This window comes from Tamandua tetradactyla, chromosome 2 (genome assembly GCF_023851605.1).
Source record: "Tamandua tetradactyla isolate mTamTet1 chromosome 2, mTamTet1.pri, whole genome shotgun sequence".
Lineage (NCBI taxonomy): Eukaryota > Metazoa > Chordata > Mammalia > Pilosa > Myrmecophagidae > Tamandua > Tamandua tetradactyla.
Genome location: NC_135328.1, coordinates 38,358,944 through 38,382,349, shown reverse-complemented (window position 1 = coordinate 38,382,349; position 23,406 = coordinate 38,358,944). Strand labels below are relative to the sequence as shown.

At 42.6% G+C, this 23,406-nt stretch overlaps 1 protein-coding gene across 1 annotated transcript in view; it reads right to left on the bottom strand.

The window, feature by feature from the left end:
- The window catches only part of BRINP1 (BMP/retinoic acid inducible neural specific 1), a 183,780-nt gene that overhangs the window by 12,740 nt on the left and 147,634 nt on the right, over positions 1 to 23,406 (bottom strand). The window contains exons 6-7 of the mRNA XM_077133027.1: positions 16,781 to 17,017; positions 12,060 to 12,282 (exon numbers count right to left, since the gene is read on the bottom strand). Of these exons, the coding sequence (XP_076989142.1) occupies positions 12,060 to 12,282; positions 16,781 to 17,017 (460 nt within the window). The remainder of the gene's footprint in view (positions 1 to 12,059; positions 12,283 to 16,780; positions 17,018 to 23,406) is intronic.

Genomic DNA, 23,406 nt, shown 5'->3' with positions numbered 1-23,406 from the left:
AAGAACTGTGAGATAATAATTATGCATGGTTTTAAGCCTCTATGTTTGTGGCAATTTTTTATGCAGCTAAAGAACTAATACATTTATTGCGGCTGAGAGACTTCCCACCCTGCTTCATTTTACTCTCTAATAAAAGGACAGGAATAGATTAGATTGCCTCTTGGTTCTCTCCCAGCTAGGGCATGTGTGATTTCAAAATCTTAAGTCACTTAATCTCCCTGACCTCAGGTTTCTAGTGTAAAGAACCCATGCTTTACACTATTTCAATTTTTATTTTATCTGCTAGTTTTCAAGCTCTCTGTGAACAGGGATAGCATAATGACTGGCACAGAGTAGGTGCTCAGTAAAATATTTGTTGATTGAAGGGATGAATGGATAAATGGATGAATTAATGAAGATTCAGTATAAATGCTAATACAAATATTCTTTGGGAAGGAAAAAGGACTGTGAGTATGTAGGAATGCAACAGAAGGAGCATCATTCTATAATTTGGGGTGAGTCATTTAATTTGCTGAGTCTTAGTCTTCTCATCTGTAAATGGGTAGTCTAGTCTTGCTCTAGCTCTCCCATGGGTTACTTGGATCAAATAAGATCAGCAATGTGAAAGCTCCTTGCAAACATGAAAATAATTTATACATTAAGTATTTGTCTTAGTAACAGTTTACTTCTTTAAGGTTAGGAAAGTCCCTAAGCCAAATGGGGTAAATTTATTCCCTAATTATACGAGAAGCTGAGCATCTTCCTGCTGTTGCTTTGGCAGCTGCTGGTTAGCAGTCATGCCACCTCTCAATGGGAGAAGTACCTGCCGGGCTACAAATCCATTAGCATCTGCTTAAGCAGAAGGTGTTAGAAATTCAACTCAAAGAGGATTAGCTGAAGGATGAGGATCTGTATTGACAGGAAACAAATCAAAACCTGTGGTATGATACCAAATAATCTAGAACATTGCCTCTTAATCTAGTATAAATCAATCTTTTCCAAGGCTATGTTCTAACCCATTCCCTTGAGAAACTTCAAGAAGAAGGGATCCAGGGCCAAAGAAGCTTGGAAAAATGCAAACTTGACACCCTCTCTATTTAATTTCTTTTTTTTATTCAACATTTCTTAAACTTACTCAATCACAGAAGCCCCTTCTTTTTTTCCCCTTTACAATATCCTCCAGAATTCACTTTTGCTTGCTTTTACCAAGTACACAGAGGGAAGGAGACCATATTTCTGGCTGTGAGTGGGTTGTCCTAATCCAGAGTCAGCATGGCCTCGTGGCCAGTGGTAGCAGAATCACCTAAGATCTTGAAGCCCATCCCAGACCTACTGAATCAGCAGCTCTGGGGGCAAAGCCCAGCAATCTGTGTTTAAAAAGTCTCTGGGTGAGAAGTGCTGCCTCACTTCTAGTTTATCTGTTAGTTTTCAAGTTTGAGAAGTGCTGTTCTAATCCATAGATCAGTGGTAATACTTCCGTAAACATGGGGAAGAAATGCTGAATCCTTTCACACCTGGGAGAGAGATTCCATCGATTCTTTAGTTTGTCTTATAAATGGTTACCAGAAAACACCCAAAAAACCCTAGCTTCCCTTCTGTTTCTTTTTCTCCCCAATGGCTCCCCGTCACCTAAACGATAAGATAGAAATTCCAGAGTGAGGTATTCAATCCATGCACTGTGTCACTGCAACATTCAGGGCTAACCTTATTTTATAGCAATGAGGACAATCACACTGAGAGCTGATATTTAGTCGCCATTTATTTTATGCTAAGATCCCCCATACATTTCTTGAGTAATCCTTACACAACCCTGTGAAGGAGCCACTGTTATTATCCTCATATTAAAGATGAAGAGCACTTTAGACCCAGAAGACAGAGTCTGCAGCTTACCAGGCTGTCTGATCCTAAAACCTACATACATAATCATAATTTACGTACATTCTCTGGTTTCTGATTTCCCATTTCTGGATGAAATTACCCTCAGACTCAATTCTTCAGAAGCATATGTTGTTTTCTTCCATGGGAGAATATCCTCTGTATCCCTAGTTGAAAATGTCACCATCTCTCAACTCCTATCTCAAATATTCCCTTTCTTCAGTCTGGCAAATGTTGTGTGTCGTTATGTGCCAGGTACTTTATCTGCCACTGGGCATACATTGGTGAGCAAGAAAAACAAGGTCCCTGTCCTTATGGAGATTGTGGCGAAGTAGGGGAAGTCTGGGATTAAACACGCAATTGCAATATGCCAAGTGGTAGGGAAAATCTGGGTAGGATGCAGTCAAGACGTACAGCAGGGGACTGCAACCTGGTTAAATATATGGGAAAAGTGTCCCTGAGAGATCGGGGTTCAATCTGAAATTTAAAGGACAAAACAGCAAGCCAGACAAAGAGAGAAGGAGAATTTTCCAGTCACCTCAGTGGGAACGTATTTTCTTTCTTCTCTTTTCTTGTGGCATTTACTTTTATTATCGCTTAAACTCTGTGTCTACAAAATGGGCCACATAATAGAACCTATTTCATAGGGTTATTATAAGGATTGAGTTAATATATTCAAAGCATTTAAAACTGTGCCTGGTATATAATGAATAGTTAATGCATATTAACTATTAATATATTTTTTTCCTATTGTATGACTCTGCACAAGGGACTAGGTGTAAGAGTTTCTATGTCAGGACTAGCTTTCCTCATTGATTCCCCCACAACTGACCTGCCACAAAACAGACATGATTCCTTCCCTCAGATGAAAGTGGTGTGTGAAGCCCATGGCACACTGAAATCCATGGCTGGTTGGCTGCACTATTATAAGGCTTCCATGTTTCTGTCGCCACCAAGGAAGAAGCACACTTAGCCAGGGTCAATTTTGTCTGTTCCCAAATCTGTTTATACCAGTTGCATTTGCTATTACTATGTCACGGAATCAAAAGTAAATAAATCAATGAAATATGAGCAGCAGAAGAAAACAAGTTGCTCTTTCTATAGGAACTAATTTGAATTATTTGGAAAAATTCTATAAAGAAAATTTGCTTAAAAACCATTAATTCAGATAAAGGTAAGGTGACTGAAAAAGATTGAAGGTGCTCATAAAAAGCTAGAAACGTTTAGACAGCTTCCTAACAGTTCAAGCTATTGTTCCAACTTTAAATAAACCCAAGTTGTAAATACACAATTTTGGATGTGGCTTATGCAAGAGAGTCAGAAGAATGTTAAATAGCAGAGTATGCCAAAACCCACAAAAAAGATTTTTCCCTACGTCAAAAAGCTGGCCAATGGATGTACACGTTACATGTTTTAAATTTAAATAAAATACACTTATGTGTTATAGCAGATATATATTTTAGGATCCCCTAGTTTAACTTAACATTTGAAACAACTGGTCAACTATTAGACTCCGATTTTCTCTGACAAGGAGTCTTATGCGCTATTGACTACTGACTATGTGTGACAAGTGTCATGCATATTATTTTACTGACTTTCCAACGCTAGGTGCCATTTTTATCCCCATCATATCAATCAGAAAACTGAAACTTGGATATCTTAATACCATACCATAGTTACATCATCAGTCAACAGTAGTTACACCTTGGCCTGTCAGACTCTAGAGCTTGAGGTCTTAACTATCTTAAACCCAGGGCCTCTCTATCACATTATTGCATTTGGCTGTTCATGCTTTATCTTCTCATCAGCACCATCCGCTCCTTGGAAGCAGAAATGGTGTCTCCATCAAACCCCTGGAGCCTGGTACTGCTTTGTTCCTGATTATATTAATACTATGCGTGTGCATTTCTTCACAGGTTAGGAAGAGTTTTCTTACATATCATACAAATTGACTAGGACCTCAACTCTGTGGGGTAGCTGTTCTTATTATCCTGTTCATCCAGATGAGGAAGCAGAGGGCTCAGGTAGGTTTAAAGACTTTTGGAGGTCACACATCTAATAAGTGGCAGAGCAGGGACTGTGAGTCTAATAAACTGAAACTGACTTCGGTTCAATAAAGTATAAGAAGTTGTCTCCCTCTGTCCCACTGCAGGAGGCTGTGGAGAATAAATCCAGAGGCAAGTAAGTACAGGGTTCAGAGAGAAGAGAGAAGAATCAAACCAGTGTGGATACTGAGGGTCACCACAATAGAGATAGCGATTATCTTGGTGGCCTGAATCCTTCCGTAGACACCAATTAAACACCGTGTGGAGCAGGAAATTTTCTGAAAGCTGACATGGCTTCAGAAGCTGCGTCCCCAGGACTGGACACGGAGGTTGATGCCCCCAGGAGACTGTCATTTCAACCATGCATAATTACATTGTGCTTGGCCAGGGCCTGTGCTGCGGGGTCAAGGCCACGCGAACTTGGGGAAGTAAAAATAAACTAAAGACCACGAGTCATCAGAAAATGTAAATCATTATACTGTCCGCCCACAAGTTAAGCTTCTATGCGTCTGCTTTGCCTCCCAATGATGTAACCTCTAAAAAATTCACGAGATAGCAGGATGTAGGGAAAACACATCAAATCAAACTGACATTGAGTACCTACTCTGTGCTAGAAATTTTACTTCATCTCATTGAATTTAATAAATTCTGAGAAGTGTCTATTTTTGGCCTCCTTTATTTTCAATAGAGAACATTTCCCAAAGTAACAGACTTAGCAAGAGAGACTTTCAGTATCTGAATCCAAACTGCCTGGACTGTCGTTCCGAGGGCCTGGATTTTAGCCATGGTTGTATATTCACAAATTTCCTGAGTGATCTTGGATAAGTCCCTTTGGCCCTAGTTTCTTCATCTGTGAATGAGGAATACAATCTAAATATATACAGTACATGAGGAATATCCATTGATTAGTTATATAGTAGTGGAACTCAAGTTTTAAAAGATAATGTCAGCATGACTTTGGGCCACCCTTCTGCATAGAAAATATTATCTTTGCACATTGACTGAACAAAGTTTTCTGAATCGCAATTGTGTGCCAGGTACTGCGCTAGGGTCTAAGAGGTTAAAGTGATGAAGAACATGGGAAGAGTTGCATGAATAGAGCCTACAGCCTCAGGAGGGAGCCAAGCATTAATCAGATAGACGAACAAAAATATAAGAGTAAACTGTGATTTGGACTGTAATTGGAAGTTAGAGGGCTAGGAAAGCATAAACAACAACAAAACAGGTTCTAACACAGCTTTTCAAGGCAGAGCACATATTCCTGAGGAAGGAGCATTTGCGCTGAGAAGCTGAGATCCGAAGGACAGGTAGGAGCCACTGAAGTGAAGGGAAAAGGGAGACACATTCCAGGTAGAGGGAACTGTCTTTGCAGAGCCTACAGAGTAGGAGGGTGTCCTGTATGTTTAGTGAACTGAAGTCTAGTGGGGCTAGTTTTGAGAGATCCGAAAGGGAAGGATTGAAATGTAGTTTAAAAGGGGAGCAAATCATGGCAGTTCTTCTCCAAAGAGGTGGGGGTAGTCACCCAAAGGTTTGAAACAGGATGTGATATGACTCAATTTGCTCCTTAAGTAATCATTCTGATGGCCTCATGGAATACAGATTGGAGAGTGATTAGGCTGGATTCTGGGAGACTTAGTTAAGAGACCATTGTAATTTCAGGCCAAAGAAGAGCGTGGTTTGAACTATAGGTCACATATTAAAATTGACTAATTAGCATCATCTGAAAGCGATACTGCTCAGAGATTCAATTACTGACCTTCTACCAATATTTTGGAGTTGAACTGTTACTCTCTCCCTCTCTGTGAGTGCTATTTCTCCTAGAGTTGGGAGGGACCTTGAAGATAATTGAGCTCAGTCGTTTTCAAATTGCTTTCACACATACACATACACAAAGGCAGAGAAATCCTCTTATATTCCCACATAAGTTTTAATTCAGAACTCCCATAAAGAAATTAGATAAATCAAGAGCTCTTCCAGTTAAAGGTGAGGTCCGACATGTGCTGCCACTCAGTCTGTATACTCCCCTTCAAGGCACGACTCTGGCACCGTGTGTTCATGGAGTAAAGGCTGGAGACCAATCACCACCCACACAAGGGAGAAACAAAACCTGAAATCAGGTTCCCTGGTTCACACATCAGCGTACTTTTCAGCACACCCTGGGGCCGGATAGTGGTGTGTTGCGCTTGAAGACCTGGTGGCCTGTTTTGTCAAATGCCATCTACTTCTTGGCAAAGATTTGGGATGTCAGGTGCTCAGTAAACACTTATGGAGTTGCACAGAAGCCAACGGGATTGAACATGGCCAAACTGACTTTCTGTTTCTGTTCTTTTCCTCTGTCCTTCTTTTTCTCCTCCCTTCTTCCCTTTTTTCTGTATTCTTTGTCTCTGCCCTTTCTTCCTCCCTTCTTCCATTCCTTCTTCCTTGCATTTCTTCCCTTCTTTCCTCCCCCCCTCCATTGCAACGAGAGCTAGTTTCCACCACAATTCAGTTTTTAGTCTAGGCAGGTGATCTAAAACCTTGCTTCAGGACAGGCAGAATTGTATGGAGGTTACAAGAATAGACATAGCTTGGGTTTGAATCATGTCCCTTGCTACATAATTTTCAGCAAGTCATTTAACATCTCTGTGCCTTAAGTCCCCCATTTGTAAAGTGGGAATGAATTAGTGCTACCAGGTAGGATTGTAAGGATGATTAAATAAGGGGAAAGTGCATAGGACAGGATCTGGGGCATGGTAAGTGCTTTATAAATGTTACTTATTGTATGTTGCCTTAGAATTAAACTCAGCCTCATTCTCTTCCTGATCAGTTCAGCTTCTAATTTACCCTTGCATATCCGGCTTTCCCAGGGCACTCGGAGTTTACAAAGTGCTACTAGATACACTATCCCAGGTGAATCCCACTGTGACCTTTAGTGGCAGGCAGGCAGAAATTATTACACCCATTTTATAGATGAGAAAGCCAAGGCTCAGAAAGTCTCAGTGTCCAGTAATAGCAGTGGCCCACCTCAAAGTCTAACTCCCAAGCTTTGATGATTTCTAACTCTGTACTATGTAAGGATATACTGGTGGCAAAACAGCCCATAGGAACATCCCTTGTGCATGCCTGCTTTCCCTTCATCTGTTCGACTGCAGGTCCAACACTAGCACCCACTCTCACCCAGGCTAATGGAAATCCAACTATCCTCTGCATCGCGAATAGGATATGATAGATAGTGGGCACCCAATAAACACTAGCTGGGTGTTGGATCCTCAGCAACAGATGTGATCTGGAGTTAGTCTTGTGGCCCTCACCTAATAAACAGTGGGTCTTAGGGTAAGGATAGTTCTTATTTATCTTTGTGCTTCCAGATTCTGGCACATAATAAGCTCTCAGGAAATGCCTGAGCTACGTGGACTGAACCAGGCCTTTTCTCTTTATCTTCTGGGGATACATCTGATATGTGTTTTTATCTCCACCTGGGCTCCAAGATTGACTTAGGGCTTCACAACCCAGGATCTTTCCCTAAACTTCAGAACACCAGATTAGAGCTTGTAAATACCCATCTTGGTCTACCATCACTCGTGATGACCTGAGACTGCCTCTGGCACACCACCTACTCAACCTTATTCCACAGTTCAGCTACTTTCCCTTGCAGCTGCACCCTGTCACAGAGCACAAGAGAGCCTGCTGCTTTGCACCCATCATGTTAGAGCCTGGGCAGGGCTCCCGACCACCAAGCCCTGCGATACACTCTGCTTCGTGCTGGTGGAGCCAGCAAGGCTACTCATATCCTGCCACTTACCTACTGTGTGACCTTGGACAAGTTAATTAAAACTCTGCCTCATCAGTTTCCTCATCTACAAAACAGATCCAATAGCATCTACGTCGTGGAGATGGCATGAGGATTAGATGGGAAAATATGTCATCATCATCAACATCAGATTCATGGGATGATTACCCTGGGCCAAGCAATTTATATGCAAAATAACAGTGCCTGGTAAAAATAGCAGTAAGAAGAAAGAGAGCTAAAAGGATTGTGTGCCCTCCATGTGCCAGGCCCAGTGCTGAGCATTTTATGGGACTTAATGCATTTAATCCTTACCATGACCCTATGAGGCAGGCATTCTTTTAATTCCCACTTCATAGATGAGGAAATTGAGGCTCAAAGATGTTAGTAACCTCCCCAGGCTTACCAGGCAGGCAGTGACAAAGCCGGAATTTAACGCAGGTAGTCTGACTTCAGAGTCTTTATACTTAACTGCCCCTATTGCCTGTTCAAGTACCTGCTCAGTAAGCCATCGCTACTGTTTCTGTGGTGGTTGTTATTGCGGTTATGGTTATTATTATTATCATCATCTACCTTATTTGCCCAACATCTGGAGAGTCACAATTATACTCAGTCCTTCCTATGGTAGCTGACCTCCAGAAAAGACCATCCCCCTTCCCCACTTCTTCCCCACCGATGAACTGCCCTTCCCGGAATCACACCCTCCAGACCAGGCTGGGCCTGTAACTCACTTTTGGTTGACGGAAGACAGCCTGCGGTAGCAGTGCTGCTCTTGGGGTGAGCTGTCTTGTACCAGTTGATAACCAGAACCCACCTTTTCCTTTCCAGTTTGATACCAAGGTTCCAGCAAGCCTTGAGGCCAAATGCCAATGATCGATGTTTGACCTCTCCACTAAGTCTTATCATAACCACCTCTTTGAAGTAATGGTGAAGTGAACATTTATTTACTTGGGGCATAAAGTTGTCCTCTCTGTATCTCAGTTCCTTTGCCTTTAATGAGGGATAGTAAGAGTAGCTACATTAGAAGGTTGTGAGGAGGAGGAAATGAATTAATTCCTCTGACACTTAGCAAAAAACATTAGGTCGCAGCCACTGCTAACTAACTCTCCCTTGATGTCTCTTTTGCTTTTTACTCAGTCAGACACTTTACTAGGCCCTTTAAACTTGAAAACCTTACTCCTCACACTGAATCTAAAGGTGACTGTTATAATCCCATTTTGCAAAGGAGATGCAGGGACTTAGGCCACGAGGCTGGCAAATGAGGATCTGAGACCCGTCGGTGTGAGGCTAATGGCCTGTGCTCCAACCTTCTCCCACCTGCCTCGACAATGCCACCTCCCCTTTCTCAGGCAAGTGGGAATCCCTGTGACTGCTGTGGTGGTAGCAGCAGCTGCCCAGTGGCCTGATGCCCGCGGAGTCCAGCAAACAGATGAACTGAAGCCGAGAAATCAGTTCATTTGCAAATTCCAGCTCATTCAGTTAGGGGTGGCCCAAGGTTCCCGGCTTTGGCACCTCTGTCTGACACCATTCCATGGCAGAGAGGTGCCCTGCCAGTGTGAGAAATGCTCATTAAAGCCTCGGATTCTGATGTCAGGAAGCAACCCACAGCCAGGCCAAGGAACTTTAGCTCCCCCGGGAAGGTTTCAGAAAAATTGGAGACAGAGCCTAGTTTTCCTGTGCTTCCCAGGAGCCAGCATTCAATACTCATAAAAGGAATATAATTGAGTGACTTGCTAATGGTGGGCTTTCAGACATTCTCTCGAGGGGAGGAGGTATGCTATGGTTTGAGCAAGATCACTCATCTCAGGAAGAGAGGAGACAACCAGGCCAGTTCTTTCTTTGAAGGACCCATGGTGGCAGGGCATTTCTGGCTGTCCACACCTGACAGCATGCATGAAAAGAGTAGAGACCTATTCACAGAGGTGGACAGCTGCACTCAGAAGAAGGAAGCTACGTGCCCAAGGTCAAGGTAGAGCATGACCTCAAATCTGGGCCCCCTGACTCCCTGTCTAAGATTTGACCTTCCCTTCCTCCCTCCTACTGCCTTTCCAGCTACTCTCCTTCTGGAGTCTTCCTGAGCCTTCCCTAGACCTGGCATGCCTAGACACTGCAGGATATACTTCTCACCTATAGCAAAATGTGTCTCTGTCCCGTGTCCCATTTCCTTGGGGCTTCCTTTTCATTCTGAGGTGACAACCAGAAAAAACTGACAGAGGCTTCTGCTAGACATCTGATAATGATTGACTATTGCTCTCCTCCACATCTGCATCCAGCTTGATCAATTCTGGGTATAAGAGGCGCCTTCATCTAAAGTGCCAATCAAAGGCCACTCCTCGTGTGGAGCTTTTTCTAGTTGCCAACAGAACTCCCCCTTCACTCCTGCTCCAAGTAACTTCTTTTACAATAATTTTACCGGGTTCCACTAAAACACAAGGGCAGGAACCAGGCTGTGTTTATTTCTGAATTTCCCATGTGCCCGATTCAGGTCATATGGCTGATGCCTGATGGATGTAAATGGAATTTATTTCAGACACACTCATGGTGGGACTTTGGGAATCTGTTGCCTATGGCCAAAGAGGGCAATTTGTGGTCTCTTTTCTAGTTCCTAGTTTTAGAGCACTGCGGTAGGTAAACAACTGGCAGATGAAATTCCATTTGATTCACTAAACAATTATCACAAACTAGGAGCACAACAGTGGATCTGAAGCTGGAGACAAAGGGGAGTATAGAGATGAGCATGGCCAAGTATATAAGGAAGAGGTTTCTTAACGGGGAAAAGAGGGGAAACTATATTGAATAAGGCAGGAGTTCTATATCGAGGAGAACATAGAAGAAGAAGCCTTCTGTATTGCCGGGTGCAATCAGGAGAGACATCATGGAGGAAATTACATTTGATCTGAGTCCTACAAAAAATAAGAGGATAAAGGGTGCATGTGTGGGGCTGGTTGGGTTGGAGGGAGATTGCAGAGAAAAACGTAGCTATTGTTTTTTTTAACTCTGAGAGCCAGTATAGTGGGATGGTTAAGAGCACAGAATTTGGATTGATAGAGTTAAATGGCATCTTGTGTCTTCCTCTTATATCAGCATGTCGAAACCTCAGCACTACTGACATTTGGGGCAGATAATTCTGAATTATGGGGGCTTCCTTGTGCATTGTCATAAGTTTAGCAGCATCCCTTGGCCTCTGCCCATTAGATGCCAGTAGCAGTTTCCTGCTCAGTTATTATAATCAAAATGGTTTGAGAGTTTGCCAAATGTCCCCTGGGGACAAAAGTACCTTTGGTTGAGGAATTCTGATGTATACGTGGCTTTGGAGCAATTTTTGACCCTCTGAACTTCAGCTTCCTGATCGGTACAATGGAGGTAAATATATATATTTATTCATTACATATATATATAATATATATATATTTCATCTGTAAATATATATATATATATTACATACACATATATGCTGACACAGATGCACTAAATGAATGCGATATCATTCTTTTTAGGAGGGGATCTCTTCTCTTTGAATGAAATTGAATGTAAGGTCCCCCAAATAATGAAATGGATGAAAGCATAGCTTATCTGATTGAAGCGAGGTAGAGAGCCCCAAACAGTGCCTTCTTGATCTTCTATGATGCCCTCATGGTATGGAAACCCCTGAGTCATCACTACACAAAATTCTGAGATGCAGCTCGTAAATCCTCTGAGAGAACGAAATCTGAAAGACCTGAATTCAAATCCAAACTCATTCCCTGTGGGTCCCTGAGACAGCAAATACATCCTACCTCTGCGAAGGCACGGGTCTTGTCTGACTTGGTCCAGTCCACTGTCCACCAAATTCAGGGTGAAGCAAGTTGAGGCGCTCACTTAAGGAGGAAATCACTCTCAGGTGAGGACCCTGCACTTGCAGGAACGGGAGAATGGGCGCCCCCTTATGTTTGTGCCACATGTGTCCCATTTGCCTCCGTCTATTCAAGGTCTTGATAAAAATGCTAGATAGACTAATTAGTTCACTCAGTTTCTTCACCATTAATTTGGCAATGCTAAATCCGCCTTGTTGAGTTATTTTAAAATTAAATAGATAATACATTTTAAGTGACCAAAATAACACCAGATAGCAGTTAGGGCTAGTGTTAATTCCCATCCTCAGTAGATGGAGCAGACAGTACACAGAGGCTGACAGTCACTAGGATAGATAGGAAACAATGAGAAACCCACTGAAGCTGAAGCCAGTGAGGGAGAGAAGCCAGAGATAAACTAGAAAGTGGTCGACCTGGACTATGCAAGGCCTTCCCCACCAACCCCAAATGAATCATGTGCATTGCATTTCCCTCTGTAACAAGCAAATATGAACTAGCACCAGGGTGGTCCCTGCAGAGGTGGGAGGTGGTGGCAGAACTTACCTCTCCCTAGGCAGCTGGTGGTTGGGGTTGTGGCGGCAGCGCACACTGAGGCCAAAGAGTTTGCGGGCAGTGCGTTGGATCTTTTGCCTCTGGGCCTCCATGGCACTCTGCAGGAGCTTATAGCGGTTTTGGAGGTCCCAGTCATTGCCCCAGTGCTGATGGATGCTCCCAATGGTCAGGAAGTGGTTGCTGGGGAGACGCTTCATAAACGATTTGAACTCATCTAGCAAGAGAAAAGGCCAAGAGAGCAGAGCTGAATGGGGCAGACTGTGTGACCACCTCCCACGCCTACCACAAAGCAGGCTTGCAAATAGAACTAAATTTGTTTGTGGCCCACAGAACACTGCACTAGCCTTCCCTGTTCCTACTAAGCAGTGCAAAGGCCACTGCACTTTTTTTTTTTCCCACTGGCATGGGCAGACGCTGGGAATCAAACCCGGGTCCCCAGCATGGCAGGCGAGAATTCTGCCACCGAGCCATCACTGCACCACCTACCACTGAACTTTCAGTGAATGTTCTTTATACTTTGCTACCACCCAGACTGTATAGGTAAGAGTGGACTGTATTCTACTTCCTTACCTAAGACAGGGCTTGCCAAAATCCTATTATTTGAATATCATCTTTATAATGATTTCCATATATCCCATGTACTTATATTTATTTAATATTGCCCTTGGGTTAATTAATTATTTTTTACTTTAAAATAAAATGCAAACATTTAACCCAATTCTACACAGAAACCTGCTACCACATGCTTTCAATAGAATGGTAGCTGCAAAAGTAAAGCTGAAAAAAAAATGACGACAAAATTAGTAAACTTAAGCCAGATACTGTTGCCTGCTAAATGATCAAACCCTAGTTCCTGCTCTCACTTTGAAATATAGGAAATTATCAAGTGTTAGAGAGGTGTTAAAGGCATATTAGCACCAAACAAACTTTTTCTTTGATGTAATCCACAGATTGAACAAAGAATTTAAAATAGATCAACCTCCTTTGGTGTGATTATTTGAAGTCATTTGTTTGTATCATCTAACATCATTTCACATTTTGGGAAACTCTAGCATAAAAGATGGGGGAAAAACTCTCGGGCTATCTTCCTGGGTAAAGGGTTTTATTTCAATTTGTGATACTGAGATTCAGAATGTCAGCATGCCCTGACACAGCATTAGAAATTATTAGAAATGATCTAGTTCAGCTTTTTTGTTATACATACAGGGAAAACAGACCAAAAGTGGTGGTATTTTTTGAAGGTAATATAGTCAGTGAGTGACAAGAGCAAAGACTAAAACCTGTGTTTCTGTTTTCCAGTCCAATCCTCTATTTTGCTCCATATACTGGAAGAAATACAGAATTAAGATTAAGAAAGGCTAAAATGATAGGATTTAAAAAAACTTTCTGAGGCCTAAAACTTCCACTTCATGTTAGGAAATCTACATCTTAGGGGGTATATTAGTCAGTCATTGTATTTAACAAATATTTATATTGTACTCAATATGCACCACACTGTCCTAACCACTTAATACATATCACTGATTTTTATAGCAAACATATAAGGTAGTTTTATTGCCTCCAATTTTTACAAAATAGGGCACAGAGAAGTTAAATAACTTGCTCCAGGTCACACAGGCAATACACAGTAGGACCACTAGCCTGGTTCTGGGACTCTGTTCTTGCTTCTTCTATTATACTTCTTCTCAACACCTGAAGAGGGCAGGCCAGAGTATCAGTGTATTGTGTGCACAAAATAAAAGGTGCTCAAAACACCTTGAGAACCTAGAGGTTCTCCTAGAGAACATCAGACACCTCATTATAGACAATCAGACGTGCATGAGTTCAAATCACATCTTGACCTCCAAATAGCTATATGACCCTGGGCAAAGACATAGCCTTTCAGTGTGTCAGTGTCCCCTTTTGTCAGTCAGGTTATAAAGGTATCTAATCCAACTTTCAAGCAGTTGACAAAGCACTATATCTGCCCATGTCATCCCTGATGCACACAAAGTGCTCAGTGCATAGTAGCATAAGAATGAAAAGATAACACATGACTCCACTAATGGATTTATTCAGTGAGCTGGCTGGAGGCAAGGTACGGGCTCTGATGACCCTTTGCTGTTCTGAGCAACTGAACTCTGCTCCCATGGAAGACCTGCAGCTCATTTTGCAAAGGGCCCTGTTGAAATCTCAAAGGGGAGAACAGTCTTATCAATAAACCAGAATTTGGGTCAGATAAAAGAATTTACAAGTTATATGCATTAACTTTCTTGTCTAAAAGTAGCAGAGTCCTCTCCAAGGAAAGAAACGTAGACCCACATTTGTGTGTGCAAACCAGGCTCCATTTGACCAATGCTCTGGAAGCATTAAGGAGTCAATTGCCTTTATCTTTGGCTGGTCATTAATACTTCCACATCAGCTGGTGCTGTTGTTAATGTTATGGGAAGAAAATAAAAAGGAAGAAAACACACATACAAGCCGCAGATGCTTGTGTGGATGGTTGGATTTGTCTTAATGGGTGAAGCCATTTCAAATGAATAAGTATGGGGATACCAAGAGCAAATGTGCGCCTGTGTGGGTAGAAAGCCCAACACATACATGATTTGTGTGGTCTATTCAGCTAATGCTGCAGCATCTCAGCTTTTTGTATTTCCCCACCCACCCATTTAAAATGGTTTCTCTTCCTTCCCAGGGATTTTATGCTAAGGATTCTGACTGCCCATGAGCATTCAACTTAGGTTCCCTCTGCTATTTTAGTAATTGGCAGAATAGCTCTGCAAAAGCATTTTATAAAATGTTTCTTTTCTTTGAAGCCGAATCATCACCATAATACATGATTCCATCATGAACCTCTCTCTTTTATGAGTCTCCCAGGATTTAAAATGGTCTAATGGGTGCAGGTTCCTAAAGCACCCACAGCTCCATTTGAGCTGCCTCACCCTGTGAGAAGATGATCTTAGATGCATCTTGTGGTCCCAGAGCTGGTCGGGGGCTTAGAGCTCACAGACATCAGTAATTTCCAAATACTTTTCAACAAAGCTCTGCTTTTACTGGTGGTACACCAGTGGCTCCAAGGTAAGATTTTGTTTGATCAAAGGCTCTCTTGGCTAAAGATTTAAATAAATTCAAATATTAAAACCACAAACATGTCCTATCATTTATCAAATGAGGGAACTGAGGCCTGAGGATACGCTAGAAATTAAGTTGCAAAAGCTGCTGTGATGACTGGATTTGACTTAAGGTCCAGCTGGAATCCACTCTCAATTCTGTCAATTACCAACAATGTAACCCTGGGGAAAACACTGGGTCTCATTGACCTCCTCTATAATACAGGAATCCACAATTAACTCTAACAGGGTTAATGTAATTGATGTAAGGAATATAACACTGCTTCGAAAACAGTAATGCTTTATAAGTAGATCCGTTTAATTAGCAGGTATTTATTGGGCACACAGTATAAGCTATCTACTTGGCATCTCCTCTTGGAAGCCTCAAGAATTCTCAAGCTCATTATATCCAAAACCGGAGTCCACGGTCTTTTGACCAAACATTCCAGGGTGCCCAAGTCAGCGAATGATACCAACATCCAACAGCTAGACCTGCAAGGAAACCGAGTGTGAGCTCAGATAACCCTCTTCTCTTCAAGTCTCATAGCCAATCTAACATCAAGCCCTGCCAGTTTCTCTTTCTAAATAGTCCAGTGTCTGCACTTTTCTCTTCCTGACCACTTGCACCATCACCTTAATCTGAAGGACAGTCATCCCTCCCCTAGACACCAGGGAAAGGCCTCACACCAGCCCACCTGCACATTCCCTTTGACCCCTGCTGACAGTCTGACATTTAGGTTTCTCCTCACTGGTCACTTTCTCACGGTGGTCTGCCCTGACTTTCCTGGTCACATCAACTCTCAACTTGACAGCATTTGCTCACAGCAGCTTCTTGCTCTTTGCACATATACAGTTTTTTTTAATCTTTTTTTTTTTTTACATGGGTAGGCACCGGGAATCGAACCCGGGTCCTCTGGCATGGCAGGCAAGCATTTTTGTCTGCTGAGCCACCGTGGCCTGTCCCATATACAGTTTTAATTTTAGAATTATTTGGCTGGTTACATGACTGTTGCCTGGCTTTCTCACAAAACGTAAGCTCTGTAAGAGCAGAGATCCAATTTTACCCCTGACCCACGCTGTGACCTTGGGTGACTGACTTTCCTCCCCTGAAATTCATTTTTCTTAACCATGAAAAGCAGGAAATAGCTACGTTACCTGAAAAGTGACTTCTAGCTTTGACATCTGTGAATTCTTTAAATAAATGGATAAAGAGAGAATGACAGAGACAGTGAGACAGAGAGAGAGAGAGTGACAGAGACATGAGGAAAGAATGAGGAAGAAAGAGAGAGAGAAAGAGACTCAGGAATCAATAGAGCTTCCTTTGACCCCACTCTCTAGAGGTTTGTTATATAGCCTTAACTCTCTTGCTTCCTGGGTATAACAGAGACTATACATCATATTACCACAAACTCAATGATTCCATTCATCATTTCTTTCAACAGAGATTTATTGAGTAGCTACTCCAGAGCAGGCTCTACACCAGGCTCTGGACCATCCAAAGTGAATTTGAGATGGGGTCACGCATTTCTCCCACAGTGGTCCTCATTCCAGCCAGGTGATTTCCCCTTCCTAGACTGGGCTCATGGCCGTCCATGCAGTTGCACCGAATGAGCCCCTCTCTACCTGAATTCTCCAGGTCCTTATAGGCTTCTGCCCACGACTTGGCCATGTTGGCCAGCGTGTACTCCATGATCTGGATGTCGGTGATGGGGCAGTTGCACTGCGGGAACTCCTCGGCACACTGGCACCGACACTGGCTGTTCTGGCACACATACTCCCCCTCACCATTGCACATGATGTAGCTCAAGGCCGACTGGACAAATTTCTCTTGCAGATACTGAGGGAAGATGATCTGAAGACCTGATAGGGAACAGCAAGAATGAGAAAAATAAAGGTTAAGAAAGGTGTCTCATTAACAGTTTCAGAAGGTGATGCCTAGGAATTTGAAGCTGCTAGATTTCTCCCTATGCATGGTAACCAAAATAGTTCTGGGTCTGCAAAGACACAGACAGAGCATAATTGGTGAGGCTTCCAGTTGTATTGTTTATATTTAAATTTCTCAGGTCGTGAACTTAGCAATCTCTGAAAGGCATACTCTATTCCATTGTATCAGGAATGAGACAAGATTCAACTCTGGTATATGCATTTCTTTTTTTTTTTTTTGTAGAAAACTCCTATTGAAGATAATGAGATCATTGTTTATTTTTCTTTATCTCCTCCATTTCTTTCCTTTTTCTTTCTTCAAATATTTATGAACCTTATCTATGAAGCACAAGTCTTGAGATAGGCACTAGATCTATAGAGATTAAAAAAAGACACAATCCTTTCCCACGGGGAGTTTGCAACATAATCAGCAGGCACATGCATCACCAAAACACAGCTTTATAGACCGATAGCACAAACAGCCACATGGTGTAATTGGACGACCAAAGCCTGCAAATAAACTACAAAGCCTGTGGTTTGGGTAGCAGGAAAATCTTCCCTGAGGAGGTGACATTTGGGCTGGTTAAAACATGAGTTAGAGATCATCGTGTATAATAAGAATATAATATAATAGCTAAAAAGAGTTAACAACTAAAAGAAAGACATAACACATTTCCAAGCGCCTGGTGAATGAAGTGACCTTGGACGGGGCAAGGGGCAGATCAGCCTTAGGTGGTAGAGTGAGACAGGTTGCAGAGGGCTTTGTTATATGCTAAGGAGTTTGGACTTTATCCTGTGGATAACAAGCATCCTTGGGTAATCTTCAAGAGTAAGAGAGATGCAAGTTAGCTGGACAACTGTTTCATGAAAAAACAATTGGTGGGGAATGACATTAGAGATAATTCATTTTCTCCTCTTAGATTCTACAAATGAAGAAGCTAAGGCACACTTAGAGGACGTGACTGTTCCATGTTACAGGATGAGCCCCTTTGCCTGGGTTTCAAGATCATTTTACTACACTTCACTAATCAAAACCTTATTCCTGAGGGACGATGATGGCGAAGGTCTTTCTGGGCACAAGAACTATCATAGCACTCTTGAAATGTAGCATAGCAGGTTATTACCTGTGGTGCCCAGACAGAAGGGCAGAATTAATTCAACAACTCACTTTTTTCTGGAACATGTCTCTCCACGCCATTTGGAACTGCTCTCATTTTTAGCCTCCAATACACATGGAAGTAACGGTCTATTACCCACTGTGTAAAAGTGGACTGCTTTTAACTGGATTAAAATGTTTCCTCATTCATACTTCAGGGAAAACCCCTGATCCTAAATATCAGGAATTTGCTGAACAAGTCCATCATTTCTTTTACTGTCTGCTTCACAGTTGTGTTTTTAGATTATGCTCTTTCTCCCTCTCCCCTGCATGCTATAAACAAGTAAACCCCATCATTTCAAACTGTCCTCATATGGTAGCTAAAAAAAGATAGGTTTCAGAGAGGCACTATGAGAAAGGAGCCTTCAGGGGGCCTTTTGATGGGAAACCAAACACAGTAGCTGAGATTTGGACATTGCTGCCTTCCTACCTACATCATCTCAGGCAAGCAATCAGCCTCTCTCCCAGCCTCTACTTTCTCTTCTGTCCACTGAAAATACTCTTAGTACCCACCTCACAGGGTTGTGGAGAGGACTAAATTAAATAATTCCTTCATATTGTTGGGAAGCATTCCTGGCACATAGCAAGCAACAAGAAATGTCATCCCTTCCTATTTTTGAGGAGGAGGATGATGACAGCACCATTCCGTTGAGTAAATTAAAGGTTTAACACAGGATAAATGAAGGGACAACAGTGGCGGGTATTTAATCAGAAGAAAGGAATACTCAGGGAGGCGTTCTTCAGATATATGGGGAATTTTCACACGAGAAAAAAAAGAGGGTTTAGACTTCTGCCGTGCCTGTTGAACCAGCGTGGGTGAGAGGGCATTGCCGGGCAATGAATCCTACCCCCGTGTGCGCGGAAGCTGTTTCAACACACAATTATCCAGCAGGGCCATGGAGCACCGAAAGGCTGGGGGAGCTCCGCCCCCATGAGCAAGGGGTTCGATTGAGATTCAGAGATCGCTCATCAGGGGTACCGATCATCCAGGAGCTACAGATGCCAAAAAGTGGGGAGAAACAAATCAAGCTATAAATCCCTTCTACACTGAGTCTGCGATTTTCTCAGCCTATGCACGATTGAGTCATTTTATCTGTATCGACATTTTTTGCTTCCAAAGCAAAATGTATTTCTGGCTGATCCCAATCCCCTATAGACAACTGGGTCTATGGATTGGGGTTAAGTTTCTGTTGCTGCAAGGGACTCTACAGACTAAACTTTCAGTCCTATTTTTCTCGCTTGCTCATCATTTTCTTCCTCTCTTTTGTAGGAGATACAATATTCTATTCTTGGTCCCAGCCCAAAAGGAATTTGAGGAGTGCATTTTTAGAAAACTGCGTCAAATCATTTCTCCATTTGGCAAGGGTACAAAAGGCAGTATTACCTACCCCATTTAATGCAACTGAAAACAGAAGAAGTTTGGGGTTGGGAGGGGGTGCCTGGGAGCAGCTGAAACACAAAACTGGCTGCTCTTTAAAAATGGAAACTCAGAATATGCCGAGCTGTCTCTGAGGCAGAATCTCCTGGGCAATTTTGAAAGAGAATAATGAAGACATAGCAATTAAAAAGCACTTTTCTGCAAAATGTCATTACTGTTTAAAGTTACATAACCATTTCTGCGGAGGTTCACACAGCAGTCACAGCCGGAGTCCTCTCCTGGTGACCTGTGTCCAACAAAGAGGCCCATTGCTGACCTCACAGCTCGGCGCCTGAGTCCCGCCCGCTTCAATGGGAGTCATAAATAATTTTGAGTGGGATTTGGCCTGTGGAACCACTGTCTGAAAGATATACTGCTGCCGGCTGGGGTGGAATATTCTGTCCCCACAGTTCCCAAAGACACACACGCACAGACAGAGGAAAACGAAAACTGAGAAAATGAGAGAAAAAAGGACACCATTATTGCCAACTATTTAAATTTGGCCTCTCCAAAACTTGGGAAGAGAGGAGTCGCGAGTCTTATTTCAACACCGACTCACCCACGCTGAACATATGGAATATTCTGCTCCCCCAGCTCCTTATACTTTTTCTTGAAAAGAAAAAGAGAATCTCGTTATACTTTTAAATGGAATGCTCTGCTGCGCTGCAGAGTATGCGGGTAATGCAGGTGTGGGATGCACATGGCCTCTTCTTCTTCCTTTCCTGATCCTTGCCTTCTCTCCAAGCCTCCCTCCCTCCCACCTCACCCAACACACACATCTCATGACATGTTCATATATCGTATACAGTTTCTCTGTCTGCGGAGATATTATTTCTCCTTCTCTCTGCCACACAATGAGGCATCTCCATTTCCTTGCTTCCCTCCCTTTCCACATCTCCCAATATTCTCTTAACTCAGAACTTGCCAGACACCCTGCCCTTTTTTTTTCAGCCCCTCCGATGTGCCAGTCTTGTTCCTCCTACAGACTTTGTGATTATCCTTCCCTGTGACTGGAACATTCTTTCCCAAGGTCTCTGCCTGGTTCTTTTGGAATCCAGACCTTGGGAGACACATACATTGAAACACAAGTCCACCCCCAGAGCCCTCTTTTTTAGCTTCTTCTATTTTCTTCCTAGTATTAACTACTAAGATTAATTTATCAACTTCCTTTCATGGTGTTTTTCTCCATTTCTCTCATTAGGGAGTGGGCTGTAGAGGGGCAGGGGCTCTGTCCACTGTAGACTCCGGAATGAAAAATAAGGCCAAGCCCAGAGCTGGCTCTAGACATGCATTTGTTGAACAAAAGAACCATCCTCTTCCTTCTGTTCAACTAAAAGAAAGCTGCCCCATTAAGCCTTTGGATGGTAGAACTGAAAGGTTAGATGATCTACTCAAAGTCCCCCAACTATTGTAACATAGCCAGGGCTTGAATCCAGGAATTCTGACTTCTTAAGCACTCGAGGGTCCTTCCACCTCTTTAGTGGAAAAGAGTAAGAATTGAGACAAACTCCCATTTATATCCCCATGGCAACTCGAGCACAGGGGGACCTCAGCAATACCTTAGCCTCTCTGAATCTCAGTTTTCTGGCTGCGAAGCTGAAATCCCAATAACTGCTCTATAGGCTGTTCTGAGGAGTAAATGAGGGGGAGACAGGCATAAACAGCACTTAAGACAATACCTGGCATAATGAAGTGTTCAGCAAACGTTAGGTTTTCCCCATTCATTTCACATCAGGCCATGATCCATTACCAGCACCAAACTTAAGCAGTTCTCAGGAAAATCCTCTTTGAATAGCCCTTCTGGGTTATATGAACCATTTCATGAATGCATTTTCTCTTTAAGCATTATTGTGTTTTTGCTGTAATTACTGTAGGATTTTATTATTTACCATTGTATCATTCTCTCTTCTACAAATGTTCCATCCTTACTCCTTCCTTTCCTTCCTTCCTTCCCTCCCTCCTTCATTCCATCCTTCCCTCCTTCCTTCCTTCCTCACTCCATTCCTTCCCTTCTTCCTTCCTACCTCCTCTCTTTCCTTACTTCCTTTTTATCTTCTTTCCTCCCCTCCTTCCCTCCTCTTTTCCTTCTGCGTGTATCACTAAAGCCCCTACCATGTGTCCGGCACTATACTGTGGGACGAACAAGGCAGACAATTCTCTGCCCTCATTGACCTCACAGCCTACTGAAGGAGACAGATGTGCAAACAAACTGTTTACCTGCAGTCAGAGCTGTGCTCTGCAGAATGATGCACAAAACACTCGAGGAACACAGAAGAAGAGCACCTAACTCAGAAAAGAGCAGCAGAGAGGCAGTCAAAGAGGCTCACATGGAAGAAGTGGCATTTAAGCTAAGGCCTAATGGATAAACAGGACTTAAGGGATGTGAGACCCATAGAAGGTGGGAATACCACACGCAAAGGCCTCAGACAATCAGACTTTTTCCAGCTGAGAATCAACCTGGCTATCACCTTCCTTTCTGAGTAAGATTCATCTGTTTATGTGTTTCAAATTCTCTTAGAGAAGAGAAGAAAATATATCTTAGAGCCACTAGGTCAAAGCTCTTTGTCCATCATGGGATGTGAGTCTACTTGAGGCTCAGAAGAAAAGAAACGGGGGCTGACTTTGCTGTTGAGTTTCAACCATTGGGGACACTAAAGTAACAGGAACTTTCAGGGAACCGGCATTGGATCCCTGGGGAACTTCAATGACACTATCAATATTGCCTGCTAAAGCAGGCACCTGGTTCAGGTGACCTTTTCTGTGAGCCTGCAGGACATTTAGTGTCTGGGAAAGAGGACCCAGCTAGCAGAAACTGAAGGCACAACTGAGATCCGGAGATTTACAGCCCAAACTTTCTCGCTACCCCAATCCTGTTCTTTTGCTGACAGCTTCTGGCTAAGGCCTCTTCCTCCTTCCTTTGAAAAGTAATTCTTAAGTACAAAGGGATCTGTTGGAAGAAATAAGGACAGGTTTAACACGCTTCCTACCTTATAACATATAGAGGGGCTACTTAGTGACAAAATGAAAGCCCAAAAATCCAAGGAAAAGGAGATAGTGACTTCTATCAATGATTCAAACATAAAATATAGCAGTAGAGGTTTATAAATTTTTTTTTGAATATTGACTAAGTCAGTGGTCTACTATAAAGTAGAAAGAAAAAGGAAGCTGGGAGAAGATATATGGAAGTCTTTGTGATGGGTCTGGGAAGGAGTTGAGTCTTGAAACATGAGCAGGGTCTGAAGAGAAGACATACTTTGTGTCAAGGTGGGCCCATGTTAGATTGACCTTGGGCCAATACCAGTCTTGTTCAAGGGCAAGTTCCATGTATCATCATGAGTTGTTTTTGCTCAGTTTTGATTTTATCTTACTCTAGCCCTTAATTACTTAATATGGTGGCATTTTTTGATGCATTTCTTCATTTCTGACCTTTTTCATTAGTATTAAGTGCTTCTTCTTTTACTGTGTCAAGAGGAAGAAGGAGAATATGCAGGTTTACTTTGGTTAAATAAAAATATTCTTTGATTCTATTCTTGCACCAGAGTGTGGCCCCCTGTAGACATCTCTGAGCACTATAGGAGTCCCAGCTGTTGTTTTGTACCTGTTAAGTTCTGCTTGTCAAACTGTGTCCATTTCTGAAATGCACGTGGTGGGGAGAGCAACAACTAGGACTACCTTTTGCAAAAAGTCAGCCTGATTCCTTTCCTTGTGAAAGCCCAGGGATTTCAGACTGGCAGATAAACGACTTTATGGCTC